This window comes from Zingiber officinale, chromosome 1B (assembly GCF_018446385.1).
Source record: "Zingiber officinale cultivar Zhangliang chromosome 1B, Zo_v1.1, whole genome shotgun sequence".
Taxonomy (NCBI): domain Eukaryota; kingdom Viridiplantae; phylum Streptophyta; class Magnoliopsida; order Zingiberales; family Zingiberaceae; genus Zingiber; species Zingiber officinale.
In genome coordinates, this window is record NC_055986.1 from 113,055,384 (window position 1) to 113,070,976 (window position 15,593).

The 15,593-nt window shown below is 33.3% G+C and overlaps 1 protein-coding gene across 1 annotated transcript in view; it reads right to left on the reverse strand.

The window, feature by feature from the left end:
- The window catches only part of LOC121972938 (nuclear cap-binding protein subunit 1-like), a 34,721-nt gene extending 23,985 nt beyond the window's left edge, over nucleotides 1-10,736 (reverse strand). Inside the window, exons 1-6 of the mRNA XM_042524551.1 lie at nucleotides 10,501-10,736; nucleotides 9,821-9,867; nucleotides 8,403-8,469; nucleotides 7,684-7,755; nucleotides 7,339-7,401; nucleotides 3,135-3,311 (exon numbers count right to left, since the gene is read on the reverse strand). Coding sequence (XP_042380485.1) covers nucleotides 3,135-3,311; nucleotides 7,339-7,401; nucleotides 7,684-7,755; nucleotides 8,403-8,469; nucleotides 9,821-9,867; nucleotides 10,501-10,584 — 510 coding nt within the window. The 5' untranslated portion in view covers nucleotides 10,585-10,736. The remainder of the gene's footprint in view (nucleotides 1-3,134; nucleotides 3,312-7,338; nucleotides 7,402-7,683; nucleotides 7,756-8,402; nucleotides 8,470-9,820; nucleotides 9,868-10,500) is intronic.
- Nucleotides 10,737-15,593: the final 4,857 nt, after the last annotated feature.

Here is a 15,593-nt window from a genome sequence, read left to right on the forward strand (position 1 = left end):
TTTGAACATGTCTAGTTGTTACCAATACTGATTAAGTGAGCTGTAGTAAGCTGTCACTATAGACTCCCCTTGTTGGAGACTTTGCAAAGTGCCTCCACATGAAAAAAACTCTATAGTGTTGTCACAGCTTAAGTAGGTTTTCCGGACAGCCTCCCAAACATCGCTGACAAAGGTACAAGCAAAAAAATTTCACCAATCTCCTCCATCGAGTTGATCAGCCACATCACCAAGTTATTCTCAGCTCTCCAAATGCGATGCTCTAGAGAGTCAGGATTTGGTTTTGGAATACAGTTAGATAGTCATCTTTGACCCTTCCACTCACAAACATCATCATAGATTCGGACCATTGAAGATAATTGTGGCAATTAAATTTGTGAGTAGTGATGGAAAGGAGACTGCCTTCTAGAGAAGAAGGCATGACGCGAAACCGAAGGAAAATCCTGCCATGTCTTGCATTGAACAATCAGAGTCGGTAATGATTTGTCACACCGGGAAGTGAGATCAGATTGTTTGTCCCAAGATTCCCGTGTCCCCTCGCCGATCGGACGGGCTAGATCACATCTCAAGGATGGAGGGGACATCACGAGAATGTCATGCCTGTCCGATTGGCGAGGAGACACGGGGACATGGAAATCTTGGGACAAAGGATCTGATTTGCCTAGAAGTTGACTGCTCTGTTTATTGTCAATGACCGGAATGGAAGTTGATGTTGTTGCTGCTGGAAGAACCAGCAATCGTTGGAATTGTCTTGCGGATGGAGGAAGAACGAGCCACTAGGGTTTCTGCAACAAGGGTTTTTGCTTTGATACCATGTAGTTTGATAGAAATTTTATTTCTTCATTGATAGGGTATCCTCCTTATACACAAAGATAAATCCCATAAAATTAGGAATGTGATAAGTATGAGCTAATTACAATCCATCTAGAAAATAAATCCCTAAAAATTGCCTAGTTTGAATTTCAACAATGACTAAATAAGACATTAGGTTTTTATACATATATCATTTGATTAAAAAAACCCGCCTAAAGTCATACTAGAGATGACCTTCTGAAGACTAAAATCTCAAACAACATACATAGGAGACTCAAATTAACTGGAGCAAAAAAAGTTGATATCGCTCACGCCAAGCGGCCAGTATCGCTGGCCCCACGGCAAAATACAAACAGGTAGGGACATTTTGCCCTAGCACAACGACCCTTTGCACGGGGAGATCAGGCACCTAACGATGTATTTTGCACCCGTTGGGATTTGACCCTCAAGAACTATTGGAGCAAACACTCATGCTCAAATTAAGCATTTTCATGAAGTTGAAGTTGTCAGAACCCAATACTATAAAGGTATCCATATGACCATATCCGTTCTATGATGGATCAACATTAAATTACTAAAATTTAACCCAAAGACTTATACGGGATAGAAAATGATGAAATGATTAACCACTCAATAAAGGCTCTAAATTGGTGTAGTATTTGTTGGATATAACAGGTCTTTGAAATCATAGAATTATACAATATTGAATAGAAAATTTGTATTTGTGAGGATGAGATATTAAATGTAGGTCTATACAGTATGGTTTTGCAAGCGTTGAATGATAAAAAATTAATACCAAACCATAAAGAGGATAATCCCAAATTGCATGACTAGCATCTAATTTCAAAAATATTTTAGGGAAGGACCCATACATATTCGGATCAGTTGGAGCTCCTATATCTTCCAAAAGGGAAAAAGCTTTCTGAGAGTTATTTCATGGATCCGTAAGAAAATAGTTATGTTCTCTCGGTAAATCAAAAGTGTATAATGCCTAAAACTAACCAAAGTTCACTGTGGTGGAGGTGGGGGAAGCGGATCGAAAAAAAAAAAAGGAATTCTAGTTGTAAGATATCTAATGAAACTGTAGCAGGAATTGAGATCTATGATCCGATCTGCAAGGATCATGATTGAGAATTATTTGATTGTCTTTCTTCAAGGAAGAAGTGAAACATAATCAACTTGAATGCAGGACAACCGTTCGAAATCTTAGGGAAAGATTTGATTTCTTATCTCATGTCTGCTTGCGCGAAAAAAGACCAATTGAGGGGGAGGGTTTCTTCAAACAACAAGGAGCTGAGATAAGTATTCAATCAAATGATATTGAACATGTTTCCCATCTCTTCTAGAGAAACAAGTGCCATATTTTTTTGCAAAATTATGCTCAAAATTTCATATGTGCAATTCCGCCAAGATCACTTCGTTAATTGGGGGAAGAATAAGCACGAATTGGATTTTTTTAGGAACGTATCGAGAGAGAATTTGATTTGGTTAGACAATGTGAGGTTGATTAACAAGGATCGTTTTTTAAGTAAGGTATGAAATGTATTGTCAAATATGCAATATGATTCCACAAGATTTAGATATATTTTCATTCAAGTAGGGGATTCTAGCCAATTGAAAGGATCTTCTGATCAATCCATAGATCATTTTGATTCTATTAGAAATGAGGATTCATAATATCTCACATTGATCGATCAAACAGAGATTCAACAACTAAAAGAGAGATTGATTCTTTGGGATCCTTTCTTTCTTCAAATGGAACGAACGGAGATAGAATCAGATCAACTCCCGAAATGCCTTTTTAGATCTTCCTCAATGTCCTAGCTATTTACAGAACATGAGAAGCAAATGAATAATCATCTACTTCCGGAAGAAAAGAATTTTTTGGAAATTCTACAAGATCAATTCGTTCTTTTTTCTCTTACATATGATCAGAACTTCATCTGAGTTCGAATCCTATAGAAAGGTCCACCAGAGGAGATTTATCACTCTTTTGATAACTCGAGTGGATTACATTTGCTATGACTCTGAACCATATGATAGTTTTGCAACGTGAAGAATAGTCAGTACAAATTAGCTTTAATAAAAATTGACAAATCATAAAGCACAATGTAGTGATCAACATGATATGGAAAAAGTTGCTCGAGTCCATATATGAATGATGGATACATGAACTTTCCATAAAAAAACTATTTTTCATAACAATAAAGAAAAATTGAAGAGCATAAAAAATGTTAAACACATCAACACTGGATGAGTAAAGAAAAATGAGAATCGATGAGCAATACCAGGTGAGATACTTCCAGTGAATAAAAATGTAATACCTCTATCAATTCTGTGCCTCCCCATGGAAGACTGGACAAAATGCAGGTGACATAGAAGTCGGCACATGGCTGCCAAGACAGATTACCAGCCTCCTCATCTATAGTTAACAGAGCAGAGGATAGAAGTGTCTCAAAGACTTCAATAACAGAACTAGGGAGGACAAGCTTGCTACACATCTACACACACGCACACACACAAAAAGAAATATAAGATTCAAGACCTGATAGAACCAGGCAGATCCTAAAGTACAATTGATATTGCATAAATACAAAATTTGAGTTAGGAAAATAAATTAAAATTAGCTGAAGTGCTAGATACAAGAATCTCAGTAGTTTCATTCTTTACACAGTATAACAACAGGAAGAAAAAAAACTGCACCTCAATAAACAATTAGGTAATTCAATATAATCAAAGAGTAACTAGAGTGATCGGTTCTAGTTATATGAGTATACCTATACACATTAGTTCCACTTGAGGCATTTATTGAATGATGTCAAGGATCTAGCTACAGGACAATATACTGATGTAATTGTTCACAAAAGACATACTAATATTATCCTTCTCAACACACACACACATACACACAAAATCACAAGTAAATAGAATTTTATAAAAAATGATATTTGTTTTTTTTTTTAAAAAAAAATGCTTTACTGTTTTTATAACTGGTAAAGAATATTGCAAATCAATGCAAAAACTTAGTAATCACTTCTTCTAGTGGTAATCACCAAAGTTGCATCTGGGAGCTCATTTCATGCATATTCTAATTGTTATTTGGGATCGAAGGAACTTTCTCATGCAGTAATCTTAAAAATGCCAATCCTGTAAAATGGAAGGAACTAGTCAATATAATATCATGTACTACATCCAACACAAATATTCACAACCCTGAATCCCAGTCAAAATAAATCCCTGTTGCTCTCACTCTCACGACTTCTCAGTGATGAACTGTATATCATTTGTAATCTTACAAAAGTGAAGTAAGATGATGAGGTAAAGTGATTGTAGAGTAAGTAGAAAAGGGACTGCAGAAGAAGGATCAGATATAAGTGTTTCGGCACCATGCTAACACATCATGCCGAATGAACAAAAAAGAAAGGGCCAAAGAACAAGGGCAAGCAGAAGCAGCAAAATAGGAAGAAGAAGACAATGAGAAAGAAGCAATAACAATGGAAGAAAAAAGAAGAATACTAAAAGACAGGAGTTTGAAGCCTTGTTCAAATCTAGCAACACGAAGGAAGCAAGTTCTTTGTTGAAGAGCACACAGTTGACAGCGGAACATGAACGACTAACAAGGAGATAGTAAACTATTTGGTGAACATATCACCATGCATGGAACTCTCACACAAACACCGCAACACCCAAAATCCTCATGCAAACACTTCGCAATGGGTGAAACACTCGTACAATCTGCACCAACATCACAAAACACTCACTTGATCCTCATCAACATCGCTGAAACAAACAGACTTTCACATGGCCAATAGAAGATGAAACCAATCAGACACAAAAGAATCATTTTGAAAGAAACTATAAGTACAATTTAACGGGAACATATCCGCAAAATATTAAATTATTGCTATCTTAATTTGGTACATTTGTCTAACAAAAGACACCACAACAACAACCAAGCCTTATTCCACTAGGTAGGGTCGGCTATATGGATCCTTTTACGCCATTGAGCTCTATCTCCTATTATATCATCATCCTTATCCCACTAGGTAGGGTCTAACAATAAATTTTATCTTAGTTTATTGTTGCTAACCAAGCCTTTTTTTATTTTCCTCATCTTCGTTTGATGTGTGTTTGTCATAGTTTCATATCGCCTAACTGGAACATTTATTGGTCGATTAAGCACGTGCCTGTACCATCTTAAATGTGTCTGAGTTTATCCTCAATAGATGCAACTCCGACTTTCTCTCTAATGCTCTCATTTCTTATTCTGTTCATCCTCGTATGTGCACACATCCACCTTAATATCCTCATCTCTGCAACTTTCATCTTCTACTCATGTGCTCGAGTCATAGTATAACATTCAGCTTCATATAATATAACATATTATGATTTTGTAAAACTTTCTTTTAAATTTTAGAGGTACTTTACGGTCACATAAAACATCCAACGCTCTTCTCCATTTCAACCATCCTGTTTATATTCTATGTAAGACATCTCTCGCAATCCTTCTATCATTTTGCAAAAATAATCCTAAATATTTAAAGCTTTTGGTTCCAGGCAACTCATCATCTCCCATCTTAACAATTATCTCATTACGTCTAATATTGCTAAATTTAAATTTCATATATTCTATTTTTATTTTACTAAGCCTAAAACCTTTATCTTCTAGTGTTTCCCGCTGAGATTCTAATTTAGCATTTACCCATTCACGTGTTTCATCTACCAAAACAATATCATCTTCAAACAATATGCATAATGGTATTGTGTCTTGAATGTGTGTAGTGAGTTCGTCTATAATTAGTGTAAAAAGATTGGGACTTAGAGTTGATCCTTGATGTAACCCTACCTTTATTGGAAATGCTTCAATTATTCCACCAAGTCTTTTCTTTGATCGTTACGTCCTCATACATATCTTTAATTAGTTCAATATATGTTACGCTAATACCTCTTTTTTCTATAATTCTTCATATAATTTCTGGACTCTATTATAAGCTTTTTCTAAGTATGAATACCATATGTAGATCTTGTTTTTGCTCCTGATATTTTTCAATTAGTTGTCTATAGCTTCGAATTCTGGAAACAGCCTCTTGCAAAAAGCAGGATAAGGCTGTGTACAATGGATCCTTCCCCGGAACCCCGCATGACAAGGGGTGAGCATTCGGTTAATTTGATATTAATTTTGTATAAATTCTTTTTATTGTTATTTTAAACAAATTTAGTTAATTCGGTGCTAATCGAAATAACTAATTCGATTAATTCAGTTTTAGTAAAACTTTGATTTGATTCGGTTAGCCAACACTAAATCGGTTTTTGATTAATTCGGTTAATTTATGGACCGAATTAACTGAATGCTCACCCCTAGCCAGGAGCTTCATGCACGGGGTTGCCCTTATGTCTATAGCTTCTATTGTCGATTTTCTAGATATTAACCCAAATTGATTTTCGGTCACTATGGTATCCTTTCTTAATTTTTTCTATTACTTTTTCTCAAAATTTCATGGTATGACTCAATAGTTTAATACCCCTATAGTTTATACAATTTTGTACGTCTCCCTTATTCTTATATAAGGGAACTAAAGTACTTACCCTCCATTGATCAGATATTTTTTTTGTTTTTAATATCATGTTAAATAATTTTATAAGTCATTCAATACCTTATTTCTCTAGGCCCTTCCATACCTCCATTGCGCATCCCATTTAAAGTTTGTTCTACTTCTGAAGTTTGAATCTATGATAAAAATTTAAATTTCTATACTCATTTGACCTACATAAATTACCTAAATTAAGTTCCCTAAACCTTCATTAAAATTTGATAAAAATGTCACCTCCACGGCTCTTTTATTTTTCCATCATTTACTAGTAACCTATTGCATTCATCTTTAATACATTTTATTTGGATAAAATCTCTTGTCTTCCTTTCTCTCATTTTAGCTATTCTATAAATATGTCTCTTTCCCCTCCTTTTATATCTAATTTTTTATATAATCATTCAAATTTCTTTTTTTTGTTGTTTTATTCACTACTTTCTTTGCCTCTTTCTTGGTTTTTGTATATTTTTTTAAATTTTCCTCATTTTTACAAATATATAATTTCTTAAAAGCTACTCGTTTTTCCTTCACTTTCTCTTGTACTTTCTCATTTCACCAACAAGATTCCTCATTTAGTGGTGTATGTCCCTTTGACTCACCGAGTACACTCTTAGCTACTATTTTTAACTTTGATATCATCTCATCCTATATTGTATTAAAGTCACCATATATTTTATCTAATACTTATACTTCTACCTTCTCCTTAAATATATTTTGTTTTTCATCCTTTAACTTCCATCACTTATTTCTAAAAGTCGTATATATTTTCTTTCTATTAATATTATGCTTGAGGCGTATATTCAATTAATAGATTATCGGTAGAAATTAGAAATAAAATATGTAGAAACTGTATAACCTATTAGAACTATGTTCATTAAAAGAGAAAAGAAAAGGCAAATAAAAAATAAAGACCAGTCTATGAAACAAATTAACTACATACCAGTGCTGTCAAAAACCTCAAGGATATGCGGATTTTGTCACAATTTTCTGACAACAAAGCATCCTGACAATTTTAGCAGATGCAAGTGTCAGATAAAGTTCAATACCAGAAAAACATTGTTTTAGCTGGACAATAATTATAACAAACTAAAAACCCTGGAAAATGATTTTATTGCTCATTGGGCAACCAAAGAAATAGTCACATGACAATGAAAAGCTAATCATTACTTGCAAACAGATGTAACAATAAACAATTTGACAGATCAAGAAAAGATCAAATAGAAAACTCTTCGCATATTCAATTTGAAAGTACAACATGGATAGATATCAAGAATTAGAATATTACTTGTAGTTTAGAGTGGATAGCATCTACGACATCCTTTCCAAAATCTTCATTCTCTAAATTTATGAGGCCAACCTGAATGGATAAGTAAACAAATGAACATACAATCAGGTTCTTGGTTCAGAACGCCTATGTGAGCCGATGACAAGATTAGCTGAATCAAAAAATTGATTTTTCCAATGTCTTTTCTGAAAAATAAGAGACGAATTGTCAAAACCATTTTTGGCAAAAGATGCATGACTGTGCAACATCATTAATGTGATGGAAAGATAACAAGACATAAAAGTCACAAATGGCACAGCATGTTAATGCGGTGCAGAAACAATTGCTGGCAAAATTATTTGTGGTGGCATTCATCCTTGTAGAGGTCCAGTTGAGGCGAAATCAAACAATGTTATGAGCATGTGTAAAGAGCCTCGCCCCCCACCGCCACACACACACCAAAAAAATACCCCTCTTAACTTGCAAATCCTAGGTATGCCATTGTCTATGAGTAACTAAATATAATTTGCCACAAGTTAAAATTAGGGCAAACCATCTCAACCATGCATGCGGATTCATAATAAGTAGAAACAAAAAAGGAGTAAAAAAACAATAGAATTGTATATAAGAATTCTGTAAAAAGGTGTTGAATGACACTCATATAGAATGTTGAATGAAAGGTTATCTTGAAATAACAGTATATTATATAATGGAATATTATAGCAACTAATTCGGCATACCAATACTGAATAAAATGGAATTTTATGTGGCAACTGTTCAGCACACTGAAGAAGAAGCTGCAAAAGAATCCATGATATCCATGTTAGCAACACTACACAGCTTCAGAACAACACTAGCAAATCTTAGTTCATGAAAATTAACAGAATCACTACAATAGGAAAAGAGTAGTACTACAACTTGTTTGCTATGCTACATGCATGTTAAGACACATCTTGCTAATCCCAACTATTTTTGAGCATTAGAGTAAACAAATACAACATCAATATTTCTAATAATAAAGTAAAATTGTCTTTCAATAGTTAAGAATCTAGTAGTTGTAAATCAAAATGTTTGTTCAAGATTCTACACTTTTCAGTTCATAATTTTGGAAGAATATGAAATATTAATTAATGAAGGCCCACAAATCAATCTAGAAAATAGAATGCTACTAAAGTCTTTTTATGGCCCAATAATTTAATCAACAAGAATTCATATAGCCTCTTTAGATTAGAAAGTACTATCATTTCATCATTATTGTGGACAAGATAGATGGAATGGTACTTTCCTAGTCTGAAGAACATCAACAATCATAAACTAAAAATTAAATTGATTTTCTCTATGTTCCTATTTGCATTTTCAAATACTTATTTTTCATCCTTCCATTGTATTCTCTCAAATCATTGTAATTGTGAAATGCAAAACTAAATTCTTGATGTGATAGCATGTAACTTGTAAGTGGCACTTAAACAATTGTTTTGCAAGTTATTAACACTTCCGGTATTAATTAGATGGATGTTACTAAAGAAATATGACTTATTCTGCAGTGTTATATTTTGTGTTTGACAATATATGATTGACATATAGTTTTCCCATGTTGAATTACAAATTGATATTGATTAAATACTGTACGCCATTTTTAATAATCATGTATTATTAAAATTGTATATCAACAACATATGCCCCTGCATGTTGCATATGGCTTGTCTAGTGTGTGAGCTACTTACCTACTAAAAACACCTTTTAAAACTTGTTTTTATCAACTATGAGATACATTTAATTCCTTAGAAGAGATAATAATGAATACTGGTCCAATTAAATTTTATTAAAATATGGCATTATTGTATCACTTGTGTGAACCACAATAGACATCTTATTAATTATATGGTTAAATTACAAAGTGATTTTAAATATAATTCCATTTCAACACAAAATCTAAGTTCAAAGTTCAAACACTGATAATTTCCAAAAAAAATGGTTTTTATTTTCTTGTAAAAAAAGGGTACCCTGGATGTCCAGAATGTTTGGTAAAAACTTCTTTAGGTTGCTATGCTTAAACATAAAACAAATAGAAAATTTTACTGATACATCATGTCCCACCCTTTTGTGCCATGAAAGGGCAATCGAGAACGTCCAAGAAAGAAAACATTACCTCGGTATTTCATCTTTAGAGTGATCAAATTCTGAGAGCGTACTGTGACATGTTTCCTGTAACCAAAAGAAGAATATCCTCTAAGAAAAAGATATGCACCTAACAATGATGAAAATTAACAACTAACCTTGTGAAAAGCCAAAGTAAATTACATGCAAATATAAATTAAGTAGTCACAGCATCAGAAGAATTAGCCATAATCTAATAGAAAAGCTCACATTTCTTCTGAAAGCACTGAGTAACATGATTCCAATGGTATAGGCCATCGGTCACAAACAAAATTCTTGTAGCACAAATAATGAGTTGCAGCAATCACAGGAAATGATGAATTTATTGCGACGAGACTGCAGACATATACTTAGAGGAAGAACTTTATCGTTCAACAAAAATCCCATATTTTGTTTTCTTCACAATAAATCGAACGGAAAACCACCCGTTGTACTAAAAAAAAAAAAGACAACAACTCGCAAAGTCCTGAACCTCCTACTGTTTGGACGTGTTTACGCTAAACTACTCACTGAAAAACACGGCATAGAATTTGCCCTAATACGGTATCAAGCCGGAGCAGGGCGGAGCCAGAATACCAACGTTCTGAAATACTATTTAGTGAAATAACCAAAATAACTAAAATACAAAGAAAAAAAACAGAGATCTGGAAAGTTGGTCAATCAGGAGGAGAAGAACCCTACTATGTGGTCTTTGTAGTCGACTGAGCCTCCGTACTCTGGGCACTTATCGCCCACCCGAAGAAGAAGCGCCCGCCAACTGCTCATCGATTCCGCTGATCCTGAGGGTTAGTGGAGTTAGAAAAGGAGTGCCTGCAGGAGAGCAGTGAGCGTTCTGGTCGGTAGCAGTAGCAGAACGAGGAAGGAGGGTTTTGGTTGGGGACTTCAGCCCGGACCGAAACCCTCGCGAAACTGGGCGTCGGTTCGAGATTTGCATTGAGCGTTAAACCGGACGTGGACTGAACTGAGAAAACCCATATTACCAAGGGGTTTTCCCCATATTTCCACTTTACCGATTACCATTAATAAATCAATTTATAAGTAATTTGAATTTATTTTTAAATTTTAAAATAAATATATTTTATTAATCAAAAATAAAAACCACAATTTGAAAAATCATTTATCGTCGGGAGTGGCTATTTTCAAGAAAATTATAGTTTATCAAATAACGACCCAACAAGGATCTTGTTGCAAATATACACAATAATTTATGAGAGCTAAACCCTAACTTTGCCATATAAATACAGCTTCACTGCTGAGTCAACCCTCGTCTTCCTGGTTTTCCGTCATCGCCGGCGGGTGAGTGCTGCTGCCATCGATCCGTGAGTCCTCTGCATCTCTTTACTTTTGTTCTTATCTAAATCCGATCTGTTAGTTTTAATCGATGTGTGAAGAAGCAAAGGCGATAATGCGGATGATTGTTAAGGGATTTCCTGAAGGGATAATCCAAAATCCCTCTATGATCGAAATGTACCAATGGGTTCTTCTGAGCCTTCTCTGCTTCTCGCAATCTCATGCATAAATCCTTCAGGTTTTCCTTTTTTGCCGAGTTGGTCCGTTTTTATCTGAATTTAGTTGAATAAACTGTGATCTGGTGTGATTGTTACTCTTGATCTGGAATCCACTTCTCGATTTCAACTCCAAATTGGAGGATTTGTATTATTTGATTGTGTTTATTGAACAATATAAATATCATTTCTCCTCAAATTTCAACAAGATTTTTTCTCTCCGTCTTTTCTACTTTACTTTAAGTCAACATAAGTTGATGATAAATAAGTTTGATTGTGAGTCCTCTGCATCTCTTTACTTTTGTTCTTGTCTAAATCTGATCTATTAGTTTGAATCGATGTGTGAAGAAGCAAAGGCTATGATGTGGATGATGGTTAAGGGATTTCCTGAAGGGATAATCCAAAATCTTCTATGATCGAAATGTACCAATGGATTCTTCTGAGCCTTCTCCGCTTCTCGCAATCTCATACATAAATCCTTCAGGTTTTCTTTTTTTGCCTGAGGTAGTCCGTTTTATCTGAATGTAGTTAAAAAGCTGTCATCTGGTGTGATTGTTACTCTTGATCTGGAATCCACTTCTCGATTTCTACTCCAAGTTGGAGGATTTGTATTATTTAATTGTATTTATTTAACAATATAAGTATCATTTCTCCTCAAATTTCAACAAGATTTTTATCTCCGTCTTTTCTCCTTTACTTTAAGTCAACATAAATTGATGGTAAATAAGTTTTTATTTTCTTCCATGTAATAGAGGAAATGGATTGATAGGAGCTCCAAATGCACAAGAGTATCAAGTTATCATTCCTTTTAGAAGTTTTACGCCATTTATCAGTTCAAACATTTCTCTGCATGCTAGCAAATGCAAACATTAAATGTTCATTTGATTACATTTACAAATTATAATATTAATGTACCAAATGATGAGATTTAATATTGTTATGCATTATACTTTTGAATTTTCCAAACTATAATAAAAAGGTATGTACCTAACTAAGACTAACTATATATATATGATTTTATATATAGTTTTTAGAATACAAAATTATAATATATAAGTATATAAAATATATTGAATTTACAATCGCAATATATAAAAATTATAATATATATATGTATATAACACATGAATCCTCCATATTTTTTTGGCAATTGATTTTTTTTTTGTTTGAATTTAGTTTAATAAACTCTGAACCAGTGAATAAAATTTGAATCGGTCATTTAAATGTGTGTTGAATTCGGCCTTGGTAACACGATTTGCATTGGGCTAAGTATGCCCTCGTGCTGGGCAACTGAGCACCACCATTCGCATGTTGGGCCTGGCCCCAATACTTAAAACAAAATATTTAAAAAATGTTTTTTAGAAAAAATATCTAAAACTTCATATACAAAATTGTAAATATATAACATTATTTTATGAAAATTCTCTTATTAATTTTTGTTTTGTTTTTAGATTTTTTATTTTTATTTTTAACAAATTATGATCACAAACATCAGGATTGTAATTTTTTCCCCAAATTGTAAGCTTTTCTGTTTTGGTGTTGGAGAACAATACGACCCCACTTGATAGCTATCACAGGGTTAAAAATTGTAGTTTCGAGTGTAATTAAGAATACCTCATTTTATAAGCATGAGTTGAAATAGTTTATTATCATTATACCCAAATGCAAAGTCACTTGCAAAGTATGATGGCAATGTTTTATATAAAAAATAAAATAATATGACCTGTAGTGGTCCTCGAGATAGAAACATTGCTACTATATGATAAAATAATACAATTGTGACACCACCATGTATCCATGATACTTGTGTTTTCTTACATTAATTGTTCTCTCTATTTTATTGTTATTTTCAGTGCTCAATTATTAAACTTCCTTTTCAGTTTGGCTCGTGCAAGGAAAATTAACACAGGAAAACAAAATGATTGGAAAACTTTCTTAATAATTGTAGAGATTTTTTAAATATTCTTAACCATATTTTTTTACAAGTATAAAATGATCTAATTCATTTTAATTATAAAAGAGAGTAATATCATAAGGGATTATAGTTAAAGGAATCATGCTTGTAACATGACTAATACAGTGAGCCTTAATAAAACCTAAATAATTATATAAAAAATACAAATGCATTTTGTCTGTCTCTCTGTACATTTTAGATGACTGAAGTGGGTAAGAAAGCAAAAAAACGCAATTAGCTTCGTGTTCATGGTGCTTTGAGTGTTAGGTTCATTCCGGGTGGTTTAGAATAAGCATAACCCCTTATGATATTATTCTCATTTCAAATTAAAATGCATTTTGTCTATATAATATGAAGTGGGCCATTTTGTACATGTCGAAAAAAATGGTTAAGAAAAATAATGGAAAATTATTAAAAAAAATCTATCATTATTTTTTAAAAAATCAATCACTTTTTTCGTGTTACCTGAAAAGGAAGGGTAATAATTGAGCACTGAAATAACATTCAAATGGATTGAATGGGAACTTACGTAGAATATTAATAGCACAAAACAAAATCTAGATTGATGGACCTAATTTCTCAATTAGATAAGCTTATGACCAAAGTTGGGGTCGTCGGTAGGTGACAAAGGGTCGTGATCGGAAGGAGGGTCCTGATCGGAAGGAGCCTGGATGAAGAAAATTTTAATGGTCGAGAGGAGGTAGAGAGTCTCTGTCTAATTTATGATGAACATAAATTTTAGTTAGAAATAGATGACGAATCAATTTATCATCCGCCTAACACATTTAGTTTTGTTGGAAAGTAAAATGTTGAGTGTGGACCATGAAAGAGTCATCGTTTAATACTTCTTATCCTATTTTTGACTAAGTAAACTCACCCTCCTTATTCCATCGACGCCAAGATAAAACCTCAAAAGATTTCCTTAGCTTTTTCATTCCTTAACAAACTAAATAGGTCATTTCATCCTAAAGCTCCAACAGGAATCTATATATATATATATATATATATATATATATATATATCGGAAAGCGTGTGACGATCAATTCAGAAATTCAGTGTCCTTTCCACTTGTCATGCTACTTTTTGAAAAAAATCGAATCACACTAGATGTCACCATATGCTTGGAGTGCTATCGGGTATAAGGCACAATCAATTTATCGTGATTTAAAACTTCTGCTTTCGAGCATACTTCGTTTCTAAGTCGTATGCTTTCTGGCTCAATATAAAGTTCTTTTATATATTGTTTCATGGTGTCTTGTGAAGGGGACATCCGCAATGTCTCCCTGCATAATCAAAGGATGTTGGTCACCACAGACACCTCTCGATTTATCCTGGTGGGGTCGCTTCTCGATTTACCCTGGTGACCGGTGGAAAACTTTTATGGGATCGAATCGATTATCCCAAAAATAATCAATAAAATTAACTAGGATTTTTTTTTTTTTTTTTTAGGATGTCTTATCATAACACCAAAGTCTTGGGGTCGCCTCACATATTAAATGATTGAAGTGGGTGAGAAAGCTAAGAAGCCAATTAATTTCATGTCCATGGTGCTTTGAGTGCTAGGTACGTTACGGGTGCTTTAAAACTAATATAGCCACTTATGATATTATTCTCATTTCTAACTAAAATGCATTTTGTATATCTAACATGAATTAGGTCATTCTATACTTGTAAAAAATATGGTTAAGAAAACTAATGGGAAAATTATTTTAAAAAATCTCTATCATTATTAAAAAAAAATCAATCATTTTGTTTTTTTTTGGCACTACGAGAAAATCCACAATTAGCGACAGAATTAATTAGTGATGGAATATTATTTTAGTAGTTAATTAAAGATGAAATTATAATTCTGTCACAATATCGACCATTATTAATAAAAATCATATTTAATCTATTTAAATTAGCGAAGGCTCAAGGGAGAGATACTACTCATTAGCCATCAACATATATATATAAGACAAATATAGTTTGACCTCAATGATGATATACCAAGGACAACCAATGAGAAAAATGCCTCTGATATAGTAAAACTACGCAGAAGGTTTGTTAACAATGAAAATAAGAGCATGTCTCGAAAAGAACAAATAGCACAATCAAAGATCAGATGTTAATGATGTCAGGAACAGAAATAAGACAGCTGACAATCTGTCCGCAATGGTCTCATTTAGAAAGATCAAAAAACTGAAGTATAAAAGGCTAGGATATTATGTATAATAATGTTTTCATGGTCATTTGAACCAAGTTTCAGTTATGCAATGAATATACTGAGTAGCATGCAAATAATTATAGTCTCAATAACAAAAAACTTGTCATAA